At 38.2% G+C, this 20241-nt stretch overlaps 1 protein-coding gene across 10 annotated transcripts in view; it reads left to right on the forward strand.

Annotated features, from left to right (window-relative positions):
• USP25 (ubiquitin specific peptidase 25) overlaps window positions 1-20241 on the forward strand; it is a 110893-nt gene that overhangs the window by 37370 nt on the left and 53282 nt on the right. For all 10 annotated transcript variants that reach the window (XR_012676764.1, XR_012676774.1, XM_075170517.1 and 7 more), the window contains 2 exons: window positions 2203-2365; window positions 16509-16595. Coding sequence is in view for 6 of the 10 variants with exons in the window: in XM_075170517.1 (XP_075026618.1) it covers window positions 2203-2365; window positions 16509-16595 (250 nt within the window). In the remaining 4 variants the exon portion in view is untranslated. The remainder of the gene's footprint in view (window positions 1-2202; window positions 2366-16508; window positions 16596-20241) is intronic.

Raw genomic sequence — 20241 nt, forward strand, 5'->3', positions numbered from 1 at the left:
GAACCAAATACTTTGATGGAAACAGATTTGAGGTGGAGCTAGAGATGAGGAAATCCCTCACTTGCTAAAGAAATACAAAAACAAATACAAGGAGGAAATTTTAGTAGGTAATTAAGTTGATAAATGGGGGATAATACTCTTGGGGTCAGGGAACTATTTCAGTTTGACAATATATATTTTTCTGAACTTGAATCTTGAAATATTCTTCAGCTTGGGGATGGGGGCGAAGTTTGATTGTTTCCTTGAAACAAAAGTGGTATGGAGTAGGTATTGTAGTCCTGTTATAACATCATTCTAAATTTAGTCCAGTCTGTCAGAGTCTTCCCATCAGTTTTAAAAGTCCCTTCAATTTAGTTTAAACAAGAGCTTAGGTAATTCTACCTGAATGAGAAATTATTTGAAATATGTATGACATTTGTTGTGAATTAATTTTTAATGTCCCTATCAAATAACTTTTACTCTCAAAGCAGAGATACACTGGTCATCTAACACTTTTGAAGGATTGTATCAGTGAGAAGGGAAATGAATTTGACTGTTTCTTTAGATTTTGGGGTTTGCTTAGGAGATAACATTATCATTGCTACTGTAAGAGTCTTTTACCACTGAAGAATCAGGTTCCATCCCTAAGCATTGTTTGAAGAGATGTCAGAGCAGAAAGTCTTAGAGGATTATATACCTGTCCTTTCAGTGTCTTTTGAAAAAAGATGTGCTGTTTACGAGGTTATATGTCAAAAACTAAATTTCAGAAATTGATTGATCCTTAGGAAATTACAAGTTTTAGGTTCTTCCCTAAATTGTATTGATACAACAGTGGTATTTATATCAAGTGGGCTCTCAAATTCCGAATGCTTCTATTTTTTTCAAAATAAGTAGCAATAACAAATTAATATGTCCCCCAAAGCAGTTATCTACAGTAAATTCGTATAATGTTTCATAGTTCTTGTATATCTTGTAAGATACGTTTTCCTACTTTGACAAGAGCATAGTTTGAAACAAAAATGTACAGTTAAGAAACTGAGGGGTTATGTCATGTGGTTGTGGGTTGTGTTTTTTTTTTTATGTCCCCCCACCCCCCCCACCCCTCCCTTTCTTTGTTTTTTCTAAGGTGTTCAAACGTTGTCCTTTAGTAACTCCATTTACGGACCAGCCTAGACCTGCCTTTCTGTGATGTTTAGTGAGTCTATAACGGAAGGAGGCAACCCTTCAGGCTGCACAGGCTACTTCAATGTTTGTCATACAGCTCCTGAAATCCTGTGCTTGGCAAACGTAGCAGCTCAGCCTTTGGTATGGTAGTTAGACTAGATGGTTGGGGATAGTAACTGTGTCAGTAGTGCACATGCCAGGCAACTTTGCTTATTAGTTAGAGCCATTGTTATGTGACCCGAATGTATCCATCTCCATCCTTCTATTTAGAGTATGTGGCTACCACAAATTACCTTTAAGATGTTCTTTGTCACCAGGCTAAGGATATGTGTTGATATAGAAATACTAAACTGAGTGAAGTTTGAGTTTGGGAGCATAACACACATCAGATCTTACTGTCATGTGAAATACGGACGTTCAGCATAAATCACGTAGAAACAGTTTCCTGCAAAGAGTGTGGTCATTGAAACGTACCATGTTGGCTGGCATTTGAAAAATTGTGGGGAGATGTCTTTCCATGGCTTATAAAGTAATTACCTGCTACGTAAAGCAATAAATACAGTTGCATAAGTTGCAAAAATGGAAACTAAAAAAGTGTCTTCCATTTTTTGAAAGTTGCCTAGGTAGCTTTGGTTTCCTGTCAGTAAAATAAATATTGGTGACTTTGTGCTTTGCGTACCAATAAAAGCATTTGTAGATGAAAGCACTACAATAATAGTGCTGCCTAAAATTTCTTGTTGTCCATCCTATTTGAATCTGGTTCTTAAATAATTGATGACTTACAGACATGGCTCTTGTATCTAGAGCTCTCACAGGAGATTCACTCACTCACTGATACCATTTTCCAAAAGGTAATGGAACTACTGTAACATATCTAAAATTAAAATAGCATCTTACTTTTGAAGACATATTATTGCATATAAATTTAAAACCAAGTTCAGCAGCAATAAGTTAGTGAATGATGTAATTAAGATGTCTGTATTAGTAACTGAAGATGGTTTACTATGTCTTTTTTTTTTTGCTTTTTCTCACATTTTTCCCTCCCTTCTATCCCCGAAGAGTTCTAGAAGCCAGTATTGCAGAAAATAAAGCAAGTTTAAAGAGGACACATCCAGAGGTATGGAGTGACTCTCCAAACCCTTATGATCGAAAGCGGCAAGACAACTGTCCAGTAGGATTAAAGAATGTTGGCAACACATGCTGGTTTAGTGCTGTCATTCAGGTAAGCACCTTCCTCATTAGCTGTGTATACTCTTCATTATATTTAATGTGAGGTGAGTTATCTTATTGTAAGTGGATAACTTAAGATACCTGTTTTCCTGGGAAGTTTAGGCTACTGCATGAGATGTTTTTGAGCATTACTTATTTAATGCATCTCTTAACACATTCATCCATTAAGTCTGATTGAAGTGTAGAAAGTACTGTAGTATAACTAAGTGAAGCTTCAAAATGTTTTTCATTAAAAAGTTGTTGAAGACAAGGAGTTGAGTCTCTGAAGATCCTGGGTGTCTGCAGCTGACATCAATGACAATTGTGGATGCCTAAAAACATGTGAAAATTGGATTACAGATGAGGAACAGACTTTTTATATTAAAAGGAACACATGCAAATGACTGAAAGGGGGTGGCTGAAATATGGAGGTAGGTAGAGTAAATGAGACGCCCTCAATCATGGAGTGCTTACTCGAATAGCTATGAGGAAATAGATAGCTGAGTAGGGTAGAAGAGGGAATAATTGATAGAGAAGGAAATTTGAGAAGGAAGAAGGTGAAGGTCTGATATGGATACAATTGTGTCCGTTTTGGGTTGTTTTACCTAATACAGCCAATATGTGTGCTCTTAGTCTTTTTTTGTGTATACGTAGCTGAATTAAAAGCTACCTTTTTTTTTTAAAGATAAGGTCAATAGGGAAATGAGTAGAGATATTGCAACTTGTCTAGTGAAATCTAATGTTCTAATATCAATAACTCATTGTACATAAACCTTATGAATCCATCTTTTAAGAGGTTTTTTTTTTTGAAGTGATTGCTAAATCTGTATATGTTTCTGTAAATAATCTGTAAATGTATTCATAAGCATCCAAACCCACAGAAAACTGTGGGTGAAGCTGGAATACAATAGGGGTAAATTTATTTTTAGTCTGCAAGAAGCTAATTCAGCATATTGTAACTCTTCATAGTCTGATATTTTGAGAGGAAGCAAAAAAAATATTTAATACCTATTTTTAACAAATTACTGTCAGGCTGAAGCATTTCAGATAAACTAATATTATTACTTTCATAGTGATGGCTGTTGTACTTCAGGCTGAGTCCATTTAGATCAATGTTCTGCCTAGCAATTTCTGCAAATGGATGCTTACAGAGGAGTACAAACAGTACGCATGATACTGCTCTGTTAAAACACTCCCAAACCTCCAACTGCTTTCATCTTGGGGGAGTTTCTTGATCCTTTGCAGTTTGTTTAGTTGGTAATCCCCAGTGGACCTCCTATGTACTTGTCTCCCTTGAACCTCGCAAACTTCTTGCAGCCATAGGGTCCTTTGCGTAGGAATTCCATAGTTGTGTTCCCTATTGCATGAAGAACCACCTCCATTTTTCTTGGTTTTTTTTTTTGAACCTGGCTCCCACTACTTTGTCTGGTGGCCTCCATGTCTCATGGTGGACAAGAGAGTTAAAAATTGATTGCCAGTACAGTTCTGTGGACTGCTGTCATACTCTCTTTCAAAAGGTCAGTGGTCTCTTTTTCCAAGCTGACTGCTGAGTTGTTGCCTACATAGAATCTGTTCTAACCTCTGATCTGCCTTGTTGCTGTTCTCCAGATCTTTTCTAGCTCTAGTAGCAATTTATTTGGGGGACCAGAAAATTTCTCAAGTGGGCTATGAATTTTTGAGGTTGTACAATGGACAGATACAGGCTCTTCAGGAAAGACAAGTAGGGATGACAAGGAAGGGCGTTGCCTTCCTTGTGGAGGAGCAGCTCAAATGTATGCGGTAGTTGTGTGCGACAAGATGACAGTTTAAGATGAAAGTTTGTGGGTCAGGATCAGAAGAGAGGCTGTTAAAGGTACCACCCTGGTTAGTCTGTTACAGACCACCCTCCTCAGGATGAGGATGTGGACAAAAGTGTTTTTTAAAAGCAAGGAAGTCTCTGGATCACGGTCTATGGTTCCCATAGTGAACTTTAATAAGCATCCTGACACCTGCTGGAAGTCCAACACAGCAGGACACAAGCAAACCAGATTTCTGGAGAGTATCAGGGACAACTTCTTGATACAAGTACTGATGGGCCAACTAGGGGTGATGCACAGCTGGATCTGCTGTTCTCTAAAATGGAAGAAATGGTTGGAGATGTAGTAATGTGGGTACTCTTGACTGCAGTGACCATGAAATAGTGAAGTTCAAGATCCTGATGGGAGTGAGGAAGGAGTAGCAGAGTACAGACCCTAGAGTTCAGGAGAGCAGACTGTCTTCTTCAGGAAGTTTGTATCTGGGATCCCATAGGAGGCAGCTCTGAAGGGCGGAGGAGCTCAGGAAAGCTGGCAGCATCTGTAATTGCAAGAGAGGTCCATTCTGCTGCTCAGGGAACTCATGGCCAAGCTCCAGTGCAAGCAGGCAATGTGCAGGATCTGGAAGCAGAGATGGGCTACGGAAGAGGAGTTTGGAAATGTTCCCCAGGCATGAAGGGATGGTGTTAGGAAAGTGAAAGCTAACCTAGAGTTGATGCCTCAAGGGATGTCTAGGGTAACAAGAAGAGGTTTTGATGCCACACTAGTCATAAAAGGCTGAGCAAGGAGAACGCGGTTCTGTTGCTGAATAGAGCAGGTGATTTAGTGGCAGCAGGCTTAAATAAGGCTGAGGTGCTCAGTGCCTTGCTTTGCCTCAGTTGTCACCAATGAGGTCTCCCACACCATTGTACTTAGTTGGGGGAGAGGAACTCTGAGGAGTGGTTAAGGATTGAGTCAGAGATTACTCGAGGAAACTTCACCCATGTAAGTCCACAGGACCCACTGAGCTGCATCCAGTGGTGCTGAGAGAACGGGGGAAAGACTTAGCAAGGCCACTCTCTATCATCTTTGAAAGGTCATGGAAAATTAAAGAGGTTTCTGATTAACTGCAGACAGGCCAAAAAGTCAACTGGGGAAGCTATGGGATGTTCTGCATTAGCTGACCTCTGAGACGATGGAGTCAGGCTTTTCACAGCAGTGCATATTGGGAGGATGAGAGGCAATGGGAGTAAGTTGAGATAAGAGAAATTCAGCCTGGATATAAGAGGCGTTTTTCCCCATAAGGACAGGCAGGCAGTGGAGGTTGCCCAGAGAGGCTGTGTAGGCTCTGTCGAACCTTGAAGGCTTTTAAGACGTGCCTGGAAAAAGCCCGGAGCAGCCTGGTCTGATCTCACAGGTGACCTCCTGCTTTGAGCAGGAGGTTCAACAAGAGACTTCCATCAGTCTCTTCTGAGCTGAATTACTCTATGATTCAATAGTAATGTTTTTGTTTCATTCTGTCTTCCTTTCTTAATTATTTTATTCTGCTTTTAACTACTTTATGCATTGAACTGATACTTTCATGGAACTATCCGTCATAAATTCAAAGTTTTGAATAATACTAGGTAGCTTGGTGCCTGTCATTTTCTATAAATTTTAGGGTTGCTTTCCACCATGTTCCTCACTGTACACTTATCTGTGTTGAATTTAGCTTTCTTATTACATAGTCACTCAGTCCCATATGATCCTTCTGTCAGTTCATCTTTGCCAGCTCTTGTTTTTACTACATTGCATATCTCTATACTGAACAAACTTGGTCATCTTGCCACTTGCGCTCTTTTCTAGATCACTTCTGAATTTTGTTTACCAGCATAGACTTCATGAATTTGTAGTAACCTCTCTTCAGGCTGGAACAGATAGTTTGCTCCTGCCTTCTTTTTCTTTTTGATTGCCTATTTGTCTGTGCCTGGTCCTTCCATCTTACCTCATTGCTGCCTAGTTCAAAGCTTTTTTTGAATGACTTCTTCAGAAATTACTCTGAAATGCCAGAAGACTACATAAATTGGATTGCTGTTTTCCATGTTCTTTTTGACTACTTGTTGTTGGGTGGGTGTATTTTTTTTTTGTTTGTGGTGGGTTTTTTTTGTGGTTTTTTGGTTGGTTTTTTTTTTGTTGTTTTGTTTTGGTTTTTTTATGGTCAGGATTTACTTACCTGCAGGTAATACTTAGGTAATGCTGTAGATAATGAAAAGGAAAGACTTCTTTATTTGTTCTACCACCTCCCTTCCCACCAGAGTTTTAATGTTCTTAGGCCTCTTTCCTTTCAGCATCTAGGAATCTATTAGGTGTCTGAATTTTCTGTTTTCCTGAGATCTTTTGATATTTCCCTTGTTCATCTCTCCTCTTTTCCTTTTTCCTTCACATGCATAGCTCTTTTTCCAATAGCAGAAACATTGTCTTGGTGCTAATATAGAGAAACATTTTATTTCCATAAAGCTCTTTGTGGAGCTAATATGACTTGGCATTTTACCATCTCTGTTGTGTAATCAGATTTTACATTCCATAGTAGTCCCGAATCTCAAGATGACTGATTTTATGCATTTCTGTAAAAAAAAAAATTATACATAGGAAACTGCAAATGTTTAAATAAATTTTTTCAAGGAAACTTGAATTTCAATTCATTAACCACAGAGATAAGAACAGAGGCTAGGGAATGTAAAAACCTATGCTAGACCTATGATCTCATGTTATTTATACCCGATGTGCAACTTTATACTTTGAAAACGGATTATAAAGAGGGCTAGCTAATTCTTATGGTCACTACCCATATTAAGTGAAAATCTGTGGCGTTTGGAATTATAATGGTTTAATCCTGGAAGATAGTTAAACTTCTGTATTTAGGTCTATAGAATGTAATTCAAGTAAACCAATGAAAGATTTATAACTTTAGTTGGTTGAAAATTTAGGTTATTAATATTGTCTGCCAGCCAGGAAGACTTAGGTTTCAAACAACCTTCCCAGGATATTTAATGCATGTTAATTTAGAGCATTAGCTAATACCATATTTATTTATCCACAGGGCAGATTGACTCCTTGGGTTGCATTGACTATGTAGAAGTATTTTCAAGCTTTCTTTAGGAACCTTTTGAAACCTGACACATCACATAGGTCAACAATATCTAAATGTTAACTACTGTCAGTCACAATGATATATTGTGTAATATAATCTAAAACTAAATTGCAAAGAAAGAAAAAACTTTTTCTTTCTATTTAAGGGGTGCTTGTTAAGGGAAAAAAAAAGCTTTTGACATTTTCACAGTTTCCTTATGCAATGTACGTTGTTTTTTTAGCCACCAATTAGCTGACTTAATCAAATGCAATAATCAATGGTTTGTTGTATTTGTATTAAGAGCATGAAATTCCTTAAGATACGTTTGCAGTGAGTGACAGCAAACCCTAGTAAGATTCAAACATTGCTAAAAATACTGCCTTTTAATCTGTATGTATTTGTGTGTTAGAGGAATACGCACACGTAGAAGTAATCCTCTTTGGTAGGGGAAGAGGGGAGTCTCTCCAAAACAAGAAGGCAGGTAACTTGCAGGACACGGATGCACTATTGGAATTGTGTGTGTAGGCTTGCTGCCTCTGCAAGTTGTCTCCCAGGTGTTTTGCGTTAAGACATTGCACAAGACTAACTTTATCTTTTGGAGTTCCAAGCAGAGTTTCAGTCATGTGCGAGAAGTAATGCCCTGGCAGTACTTCCCCCTTGACAAAGTTGTCGTGCGAGATACAGAGTGGTTGGTCGTTTAGTGAGTATCATCCACTCAGTGCGCTAAGACAAATTTCTCATGGAAGGAAGAAAGTGTGTGGGGAATCACATGAAAATTGTACTGTAAAAGCTGCTTTATTTTCCCCTCCCTTCCAGTACCATACCTAAAGTACGAGGTGCAGCATTTTCCTGGGTCTTATGACTTCCCAAGGGCCTGTCCAGATTGTAGCTCCTCCCTTTACCAAATGAGTTATTCCAACAGGACAGCTGGGGTTTGGCATCTCCACACTCTTTTCTCTGGGAGTCTGTCAGAGTCTGGTTAGTCATTAAAAAATGAGACTTTTTATTTTTTTCCTTCCCCAAAAGTGCATAGCTTGCAGAACAAAGAATTAACAAGCTACCATCTTACAAGCATAAATCTCCATGGCTGCTGTCTGACTTTTATTTTCAGGATCCCTAACAGCACTTCTGGCATTTTACTCTGTTGCATTGTGTTTAGGAGCAGCCTTCTTGCTTTCCTGATGTCAATATATTTGGGGTTAGGATCTCATTTGATCCTAAGCTTTTAGTTCTGGGAAGAAGCAAGACAGCTTGACGGGTGAGAATCAAGCAAGTATTTTCTTCCCAGTTGGTGGCTCGGCTATTGTTCTTACCATCTTTGAAGCAGCCTACCACAAGTATCTAACTTTTGCATTGTTTTGTTTTTCCTGTTTGTCATGTTGAATGGAAAGGATTGTGATGGATGATGTGGTAGTGCGTTAATACCAAAAAGCCTAGTATTATATAATAAGAGTTGCATATATGTACATTGTACACAACTCCCTTGCTTCCCTAGGCATGCAGTGGAAGGTTGCATGCTGAAGAACATTCAGTACACAATCCCTGTTTGAGTTAAAATGGTCATTGATGGAATATTTTCTTTCCATTATTTTCTCTGTGGAACAGCCTTGGGCGGGGCGGGGGAGGGAATATGATATAAACTGTTCTGTAGAGTTTCATGGGCAGAGGAATAATGATGTTGGAAATCCAGTTTCTTGCTTTCTCTCCCTCCATCACTCCCTCTGTTCCCCTGTTAAGTAAAGATCGACCTGGCACTTCCAAGTTCAGTCATCCTATGATATTTGCTGCCAGGGTATTCCTTTCCCTGCTTTTTGTTCTTCTCTATGGTCTCCAGTTCCCTCTGGTTGCGCGTGTGATTTTTCAAACTCTTACCTTATATTTAGTGGTGTATAATATTGCAAAATTTCTGTTGTGAAGGATTGGAAGGCTTCAATGGATGATGGCTTTAGCTTTGACTCGTAAATAGTTGTTCATTTAATTAAAACAAAAGATACAGAATAAGTGTTGGGTTGTGATCCTATGTGTGCAGTTCCTAGGTTAGAAGGGCAAAGCCATTGCATTGTTTAGGTGTGTTGTTTAAAGTTATACCACAAACTTATTTCATGTTGTTTTGCATTTAGGCAAGAAGTTGAAAACTGTAACCATGTAAGGAAATGTTGGCTGTCATTTGATGTCCTAACAGATTTTTTTTTTTTTCTTTTTCTTGCTTTGAACATGTAATAGAGGAGTAGTTGAATGGCATTTTTTGGTATGTGCCAAGACACAAGTATAAAGTGAATTTTTCTGGACACATCTCATATCATACTTATCTGTCTTCTGAATTGCAGTAATGTTCTGAGTTTGTTGCTATAAACAAGTAAATGTTCTCTAAATGCAGGCTGGTAATACCATGGTGAGCTTTTTGTTTAAAATGTTGACTTAACCCAAGTCTGCTTAGAGGTCTTAAGTTAGTTTGACTTTCTAGATCAAATACTACGAAAGCTGTTTTCCATCTTCTTCCATGTTACACCTCAGCCTTTTGGAAAAGCAAAACATGACAGCTTAAAAATGCATTTTAAACCTTGGTTTTCAGCAGTTTGAAATGCTGATTGATTGATTGTTTGTAAATAAAATGTCCTTTTTGAGATACTTTCCAAAGCTTTTAAGATCTGGGATTTAATCTCTCTGTGACTTTGAAAATGCTGAATGTTTTCCTGACCGCTACCACTGTACATGTGGAGTTGTTCTGCTGAAATTCAGCCATGAAATAGTGTCATATCTGTCTGTAGGAGTTTTGTTTCAGAGAGGGAGAGAGAAAAAACTCCTCTTCCTATACTTTCACAACTAAGTTTGAACAGGAACCTGCTCAAGACGCAGCTTTGAAGCTGTTTTCCTCTCTTCCGTTCCCTTTTCCTTACATGCAATTTTCTAAAGAATTGCGAGGATTTTCAGGAAGGCTTTTGACTGTGCCTAATTCTCAGTGTATGGAAAGAAGCAATATCAGGAATATGTTTTGGGTGACTTCCTCATTTTCCTAAGGTTTTTTTTTTCTCTAAAAGGTAGAAGACAATACACAGGACTACTGTGTGCTTAAGAGAAAATATATTTAAAATTCTCTATAGCCTTGTTAGAATAATTATTTTCTACACTGTAAGTAAAATGTGTTTAAACTAATTTGCATATACATATAGCCATCAGTTTCCTTTTAGTTTAAGCGTTATAGGAAGAATTCTTGTTGTATTTATGCTTGCTGACTTTTACTGGTATGCAATGCATGCATAGGCTCAAATATAGTCCTGATGACCACATTTAATACCTGTCATTAGTCTCTATTCTGAAAACAGGATTTACCGCTTACCTGAATAAGACATGCACAAGTGGAGTAGGAGGCAGACCCAGTGTGAGTGGGTGGAAAGGAGTGTAGCGCAGGAGCAGAGCGGCCAGTGCAGTGGCAACAAACAGCTACTTCATGGACTTTGTTGTGAGAAAAGTAGATTCAAGAATATGAACCAAAAGGTAAAATAGTAAAATAGATCAATCAATAGAAAAAGTGGGGAAGGCCTTAAAGAGGAAGGAGACGTGATTCTCCCAAATTAGTGGTATAGAGTCCAAAAGACTTGAAAGTTGGAGAGAAGTGGATTTAGTTGCCGGTGAAGTTGCTTATGTTTTTGCAATACGGAGCTTTGCTGGACACTAATATTCAACCTGAGGCGTGCAGGAGTGTTAGGTCACTAATAAGCCTAAGTGCAGTATTTAGGAATACTTTTATTTTGAACCCTGAGCAATTTAAATATTGATAATTAGTACATTTAAAGTTCTTAATGTTATTGGAAGGAGCATATGGTAATGCGTGCAGGTGGGAGCATACATTCCATAGTGTTCTGTGTTTTCTTTGTTTTAGACTATTGGCACAAATAAAAAGTTAACCCTAATAATGGCCGATCTACACCACTAAAACTAGCTCTGTATACAGTAAACCACCAAAATTGTTTATAAAGTGAAGTGAGAACATAAGTCTAATTTGTCATGTTGGCAGAGGCAAAGTATTCCAAATAATATACTTAATGACATAGGCAGAGCTCTGTTTTTGCTTTTTATTTTTAGAACAATAACAATGTATTCGTTCTTTAAGATTGCTCTCTGCGTGCTATCCAAAATGAAGGTAGATATGGTCTCTGCTTTGTGGCTTTAGAATCTGAATAAATGTAAAATTGGAAATGTATAAAAGGCCCCAGATGACTAAATGGGTGTTGCAGTGTGTTAACCATATATAAACTTTCAACTTACACAAGATTATGTTTTAGCTAAATGCCAGTACCTGAAGCAATTGGTTTAGGAGCTCTGTAGGAATGCATACTTTTCTTTCCCCCTGCCGAAGAGTTGCTTTTCAAGCTGTGCTAATAAGATATAATTAGTTTTTGGTTACTAGCCAAATTAAGTCCTTCCTAAATTTTCTTTGCCAAAATTCAAGTTAGTCTTTGTATTTTTCTCCTGTTAAATCTCAAGCCTTGGCACCAATTTGGACAAATTCCTAGCCAGTATTTGCTGTTGACACATAGGTGTTGTTATGCACACCAACACTAGTTGTGGCATCCTTGCCTGTTGTTAATCCCTTTCACTTTGGTAAAAGGGAGCCTACAAACTGGCCTGCCACAAGAATAGAAATTGCACAAATTTTCTTGGGGTGCTCTGAGAGAAACGTGAATGATGACCGCATTTCACAGTATGCTGGTGGTGTTCCAGCTGTCTGCCAGAAGGTAGGTCCTATTTTGTTTGCTAAGCTTCATTTTTTTTTCTTACTTATCACCTTAGGAGAAGTTTAGGTTTTCTGCAGTCATTACAGCACTGGTCAAATGTATTCATTCTACTTAAGCATCCTAGATGATTTTCTGCCAAATGAGAATAGTTTTGGCATCTTGCTGACTGGTTTAGGATTAGTAGCCTGAATCGCTTTAATATGTGTTTCACAGATCAATTTGAAAGTTATTCCTTCCTTCCAGGCTTAACCTTTACGAATTGAATGGAGAGATGGCTATGTTCATAGTATTACGAAGTTATGGTTTTCATGTAAACTTGTAGAAAGATGATCAGTATTAAAAATTACCCAGTTCTTGCACAAAATTTTTTTCTTTTTTGTTCTCAACAGTGGAAACAAATACAAAATTGCTAGTCAAAGAAAGCAAAAGGTTTTCATGCATCTGCTACTGAAACAGTTCTTTTTAGTGCCCTGTGCTTACAGAATTTGCAAGAATCCGTCAGAGAGAGCCTGTCTAAAGCTCTGTGCAGCAGCTTGATAGGTCATCTTTTATCTAGACCCAGAAGTACTGTTTTCCTACTCTCCAAGTATTGATGTCAGTACCTTTACTATTTTAGGACTCTGCTGGCAGCTCTTAATGATCCGTGTAGCATGCCAAGCTTTTATGGATTTAATATGCTGACTAATTTATATTCTTGCAGTATTAATGTAGCATCACAGTTCTTGAATGTTAAGAATTAATCCTTTACTCAGGCAACCTAAATTCTGGCAAGGTCCTTATATTAGATAGTCCTAGACATTAAGGGGGGGGAAAAGGGATAGGCAGGGTGTTTTACTTGAAACTAATGCAGCTTATGTTCTGAAACTGTGTTTGGACTCTGTATAATGAGGGTAGGCATTACTTAGAGAAGTGAATGTTTTTAATATCTTATAGTCTTGAAGCTACAACTCTACCTTACTCTTTCTGGCATGACAGAAAATACGTCTACATCATCACCACCTATAGCAGGGGAAAGCCACAGTATGTCTGTTGTCATTTGGCATGGTTAGTTTGAACACCCTAAACTGATGCTGGATTTTTGTTGTTCATTCTTGTTTTCATTTACTCTCCTGTTCAGTCCCCAAACTGACATAATAGGAGGCAGGTATTCTGAAAATCTGTTGATTTTCATGATAATTTGAATTGTTATGACTTATCTTAGCCTTAACCTTAGCTTGGTCAGGTTTCCAGATGACAGCTTTTTAAATAGGTTCAAATACACTGGAAAAAAACCAAAAACCAAACCCCTGCCTTTTAGAGAATTTTTCTTGCATGCCTAAGTTTTGCGTACTTTACATTGGTAAATTCTAAACGTATTTGGTCAGGGCCAGTAAATATAAAGTATCCACCTTTTAGATCCAGCCTGTTTTCTTGCACTGGGACGCCTGACACCTTTCTGTAGCTGAAGCCAAGTGGGTGAGAGATGAAGTGCTGCCCCATGCAATGTGTTGGGAAGGCCAGTGCTTTGGCCTGGGGCCAGCGGGTGGCACTTGGGCCAGGGACAGTCTCTGCTGTGTCTCTCTTGGTGGCTGCGAAAGAACAGCTTCTGCTCCATGGCGTCGCCTACCCTGGGTGCAGGAAGCCTAATCAACAGACGGCTCAGCAAATTGGGAATTGTTTTGCCTAGCCCCTTTGTGAAGCACTGGGGTGGTTGGCCATGGGAGGTTTCTGCTGCAATGAGGGCTTAGGTGAGCTAATTTATATCTCCTTACCTCAGGAAGAACTGTTGGTTCGTCCTTGGGCACAAAAATTGGTTGGTCTCAGGCACACTTACCGCATACTAGTTTACACTTACTCTGTAAAATTATCTTCTTTTTTTAATGAAGATAGAAGTTTCCTGAAGTTGATTTAGCTCGGTATAGAAGAGCTGCAACATGATACTGTCCTGTTAGCATTAGTGGTGTTGGCAGTAGTGTTCTATGCACATGTCGTGGTTTAACCTGGCAGGCAGCCAAATACCACGCAGCCGCTCACTCACTCCCCCCGCCCCCCCCAGTGGGACGGGGAGAGAATCGGAAGGGTAAGAGTGAGAAAAACTCGTGGGTTGAGATAAAGACAGTTTAATAGAACAGAAAAGGGAAAATAATGATAATAAATAATGATAGAATATACAAAATGAGTGATGCACAATGCAATTGCTCACCACCCGCGCTGACCGATAACCAAGTAGCGATCGGCACTTCCTGGATCATGCCTACCGTTCATATACGGAGCATGATGTCACATGGTATGGAATACCCCATTGGCCAGCTGGGCTGGCTGTCCTGATTATGTTCCCTCCCATCTCGTGTACCTAGCTCAGTCAGTAAGCATGGGAGCTGTCCTTGGACTAGGAGGGCACTTAGCAACAACTGAAAACACCAGTGTGTTATCAACATTCTCCTCCTACTAAATCCAAAACACAGCACTAGGAAGAAATTTAACCCTATCCCAGCCGAAACTGGGACACACACACTATGAATGTTCTGCTGCATCTCCGTACAACCACTCACGGTGTAAGCTGTTTTGGGGAAAAGTTTAATAACTAAATATCTTGCATAAGAAATTTTGAGTAGAACAAAGCCGAAGAAGAAAAGAGCATATCAGACAATCCTCTTAATTATTCTCAGCAGCTTGCAGAAATAGGTTCATTCATCTTAGTAAAGCATGGAGTTACAGTTTAGAGTTCTGGATTAAAGAAATAGGTTTTTTGTGAAAAACTTGTGGATTGAATGCCAGGCAAAAATTCTAAACTTTAGTACAGTATTTTCTGTACTCAATTCATATGTGTGTGTATTATGAAATTGGCCAGCTCAGCTGCTTGGCACTTTGATGGCACTTGGATTAGTCATGGAGAGAACTCAGTCTTTGGACATTGTATTTCAGCAGCTGGTTTATTTTGTACGTAAGACATTGCTATGTTTTGCTTGATGAAGAGCCCACCAGTGGAATGCTGTTACATCATGAGACATAACTTCAATTAGTATCAACTTCTAGAATGACACTTGAATTAAATATTAACATTTTCTATGCTTTGAGTAAGTAAACAAAGGACTCTGTGTTTTAATCTCCCTTTTCTGCAAGGACGGATAAAAGGGGAGCCTGTATTTTGAACAAGAAAACAGAAAAAAGAAAAAAAAAAAAGCTTGACTACCCAATTGTCTGTGTTGATTTAGCAAGGTCAGAAAGGTCTTTTTTGGTTGGTGCTTTTGCTTTTTTTTTTAAATTATTTTTAAATCTAAAAATGTTAGGAAAGACAACTGACAACTTCAGCCTTTTCATTTTGCTGGAGATGCTGTATACTGTGGGGTATAGGAAGAGGTTAAACTCGGTACAGGCTTTTTCACGAGGAGAGTTGGGAACGTTGTAACTTCTCACAAACATCTTTTTTTCCTTCCAACATGTTCTAAATTATTAGAATAAATGCAATGCCTCTTCACAATTTGAGTTTCACTTTCTTGGCACTGTGGGGTTGAAATCCTATTAAACCTGCTGTGGTCTGTGACTTTTGTAGGACAAGTTGTGGGATCAAAGTCTACTGCTGGGGAAGGCAAGCTCTGCCTTTCCAAAATAAATAGCAATATGTATTGGGGGGGGGTGGGGAAAAAGTTAATTATAGATTGTAAAACCAAAGGGGATGAATAGAAGGGCAAATCTTTCCTATACTTCTCTGATGAGCATGTTTAAAATACTTTAGACCTTTTCTGCTACCCTTTCTTCATCAAAACACTAGTCTTTGGTAATGAAGTGAACTTTAGTTAAAATGCTTTCTGCCTGTACAGAAAAGCAGTGATGCAGTTACGCAGGTGCTGAGGACCTTAGTTCTCAGCCACTGCTTTGGACTTTTTTTTTTTGCAACCCGGAGTCGTCTTGTTGTTGTACTCTCTTGGCTCCAGGCTCTGTGTTACACTGTGGGGTTCCTTGTGGGTGTGCCTGTAGACACCTGTTTTCATGTCTTATTGTCCATAAAATGAGAATGTTATCAATTCCTTACCCGCAAAGATGTATAACCCAGTGTCCTTACTCTAATTTACAGTATTCAGGACCTATAATAATGGGAGGAGTGGACAGAATGCAAAACAGATAATTGCAAGTGGATTTAAGTTGCATATACAGAGATGTACTCTCTCTGCACTGAGGAGGTAGATGACAGAGGGGCTACAAGATGAATTTTACATGGCTAAACGGGCTTTAATTTCAACTTGAAAACTGACAGTTATACAATTAATAAAATTCTTGTTGTAAAAAGTAATTTACCTATCATCTAAAATTATTTTTACATTTATGTGATTAACTGTAAAGAAGTTTCTTTTATTATGCTGTTTTCTTGGCAAAAATAATTGTTTTCTGTTGAAAATATGTTTAGCAAAGTTAAGTGAAATATACAGCTTCTGAAATGGAACTTTAGCATTTCGTATGTTTGACATTTCACTTAGTTCACTGAGGCACATTTGGAAGAATTTTGTATTGTTTCAGAAGTGCTTAAAAGTGTTTGTGTTTTTTTTTTTTTTTCCTTTTCAGTCATTATTTAACCTCCTGGAGTTTCGAAGACTAGTTTTGAATTTCAATCCTCCTGCAAATGCTCAAGACTTGCCCCGAAACCAAAAGGTAAAATTAGAAGCTAACTTCCCCTAGTGGCTGATAAGGGCATTTCTCTCTTGCAATTGAATTTTGCACTGTTCTTTAGCTCAAGTTAGCACGGTTTTTATAGGTGCCAATTAACATTTCTCCGAGCTTCCTATTATGAATCTTACATAAAATAAGTTAGCTTCAGAGTAGAGTACGGGGCAGGGTGTTGAGAGAGGCAGAGTTTGCTCGACATACTGCTGCTTAGACCAGGTTCAGTGGAAAGGCTTTGCTGATGCAGCTGTAGCAGCACTGCCACTAGTGGGTGAGCATTTCTAATGGGAATGGAGCTTGTGTTAACAAACATATTTTATTCTAGACCCCTCGCACTGTGCAGCTATGGGCATGCTTTTTGGTTACCCACGTGTTTTTGATCTGTGTAGCTTTGCCAGCAGCATTGTTAGTGTTGGCCTGGCCACTTCATTGGTTTTTCGGGGATGTTAATTGCTTGTAACTCATGATCTGACATTAAGCTTTTGGTTATTAGCTTGTCTCTTCTGGCATTTTCATGAGGTGATTGTAAGCATAAATTTTCCCATGTTTATTCTGGTACTCATATGGGATTGGGGAGTGGGGGGCCTTGGCTCAGGTTTCTTGTGACCTCAGACTAGTGAGGGGGAATGGTCATGGACTGAGGGACAAAACAGACCAATTTTTCTTCCTTCATGGTTACCCTCTGAGAAGAGATACATGGGGGCACCTTGGTTTCTATGTTATGAAATAGAAAGGAAGAAATGGGAAGAGGAAGTGGCTGTATGAAGCATGAAGGTACTTGATGCCCTGGCTTTTAGCAAGGGTTTACAGAGCAGTGAATTTTTGCGTATCCAGAAATTAGATTATTGCCTTTTACCTCTTTCTTTCGGATTTTAAAAATGGAGTGTGGTGTTGGCCTGCTCTTAGTTGTTTGGCACTTCAGGCTTGACTGGAATGTTCACTAGCAAAAGAAAGAGCTGCAATTAAAAAAGCAAAAGAAAACTGACATAGAGAAGATAGTGTCCATTTTCTAAACCTCTCGGTATGTACCATAAAAGGGAAGTTGCATGTTCAGCCAGAACTGTATAATTTCTCTCCTGCCCCGCCCCCGACCCCATTCAAAGAGCAAGTTGTCACTTGTTTGTGTTTTGTTTTTTGGGGGGTTTTTTGTTGTTTGTTTTTGTTTTTATTTTTTGGTGGTTTTTTTTGTTTTTTAGGAAAAAATGGTCATGAGATGGTGTGCAAATACAACATGGGTAGTATTGGGAATATGTCACAAGAGGGTGATGGGATAGTGTATTTTAGTAAGAAAGACAGGATAAAGTCATGCTTTACAAAAGAGCTGTACTGAAATTTTTTTAAATTTTATTTTTAGATTGACTTCCTGCCTGGTGTTTCATTATTCGTCACATAATTTGTTTTAGTAATAATCTCCAGTACTCAGAGTTCTTTACCATCATTTTTCAGGGCGTAAAAAGCAGTTAGAATCCAAGAGGTGTATGAAATAGATAATAACAATAGATAATAACAATAAGCTGTTATCTTTGAAAAACATCTTGCCCAAGCATTGACACTAGCAGCCGAATGCCTTTAGCAATTCCAAAGTGCTATTTCTTAGAAATACTGACCATGACAGACGATATTAAGGGTGTGTGAAATGGTCTGACATCAGGCAAGTATATGGATTTGTGCAGAAACCTTGCTTTCTGCAAGCCTGCTAGTAAGAATCTCTGGCAGTAGTTTGTATCCTCTCCTTTGTTAACTTAAATTCCAGAATGAGGTAACATTATTTATTAATGTACTCATCTGTCTTATCTACAGCTGAAAAAGGATTGCCTTAGTGCTGAAATACATTTTGGGGAGAATTTAGGAAAAGAGATCGCTTCACTAGTTGGAACTTAGACAAATAGAAGAAATAAGCATGCATGCCCCCAAATATCGTGCTTTTATTTCTTCATAAGGTGAAGGCAAGTAGAGGCAAATTGATTTAAAGTTGTAATATAAGCTACCAGTTGACAAAAAAAAAGAGCCCTGGAATTTACTTCCATCTGCTTACTTGTTTTAAAACTATCTTGACTTAGTTTTGTTTTGGTTTTTATTTTTAACCTAGTATGAAGTACTGTATGTGACTGACATTCCCTAGGATCAAATTTCCTTGCTAATAAACACCAAGTTTAATAATCTCAGATTTTCAAGACTTTGGTTTACATTCTGTTGTTCTTCCAATTGGTGGACAGTAGAGTTTAATGCTAGGGTCATGACAATCTTTTGATTTAGAATTAAAGCATGTGGTTCTACTTCAGGGAATCTTGCATAGTGGGGTGTTTTTGTTCTTTCCTATCAATATATTGAATCCAAATGCTATTAATAATTTGGCATGGAAAATTTTTAATCCAGAGTCATTGGGATAAATTTTTACTTTAAAAAAACCACAAAACAAACAACCACCCCACCCTGTTTGCCTCAGCTAATTGGACTTTGTTTTTCTGGATTGTAAACTTGGGCATACACTTAAAATCTCCAATCTGTTTTTGTTCTTTTTCATTTGAAATTCTTTTTTCTTCCTTGGTGTGTTCCTCAGCTTCCTTCTGTAGAACAAATATGGTTCTCTGTAGTTACTGGAGCCTCTTTGCTCTCCCAGTTCTCTTATCTCTTGCTGTCATATGTACAGATCTTTTTTGCTGTATGCAGTGAGGCCAGCTACATATATGGCCTCAACAATATCTTCAGGAAACGTTTTATTATCAGAGGAAGTGGGTTACTGTGCTACAGGTTAGCACATCCTTCCCCCTGTTTCAACATTATCGTTATGCCAGTGTCCTGGCATACTGATTGACAATAATGAATGTTTGCTATGTATTAAATGTGTAGATTGCTTTAGAAGCGTTTCTTAATCATAGAATGTTCCAACATTAGTGTATTAAGAAATTATTTATGCAGGCAGGATAGGTAATAAAAGAGAATGTTATAGATTATGAACTTTCCATACAATTTTTATTCTAAAATTGATTTTAATCTTTTTTTGTGGTGTTGCACCTACAGTATGCTTTAAAAATGAGAGCTGTATGCTGTGCTGTGATTACTTTATTAGTTCTTTTGTTTTAAGGTGCAAGTCCTTTCTGAAACTGTATACCTTGTCTTTGGGGATTGGCTCACATCCTTTTGAAGATTTTAGGCTTTGTTTAGTGAGAATCACTGTTTCTTGTGGTAATGCCCACACAATCTGGTCAAGGATCATGCCTAACGCCTTAAATTGAGCTTTCTCAAAAAAACAATAAGGATTTTTCTGGTTTTAGGGAACTTTTATAGGCTTTACAGAGATACTTGTTCTGAGTAATCCTACTGACATCAGTAGCCAGTTGTTCAGACTAAAGCTACAAGTATGCTTAAAATTCAGCCAAATTAATAGTGTAAATTTGGGTAAGTAATGCAATAATACTCACTGCCTATGTACTTCAGATTTTAAAAAAGGAAGGTGAGATCTAGAGTATTCTGTGGTCAATCATCTCTTTTATGCATATGAATTATCACTGGCATTGAAGCATCTTGATAAAATGTATCTCTAAACTTGAAATTCTATTTATTTTTAATAGATCACTTTATGAAAATAGGAAAAAAGAATCACTTTCACAATTTGTTTCCCTGTTTTATTGTT

The sequence above is a fragment of the Calonectris borealis genome, chromosome 1, assembly GCF_964195595.1.
Source record: "Calonectris borealis chromosome 1, bCalBor7.hap1.2, whole genome shotgun sequence".
Taxonomy (NCBI): Eukaryota; Metazoa; Chordata; class Aves; order Procellariiformes; family Procellariidae; genus Calonectris; species Calonectris borealis.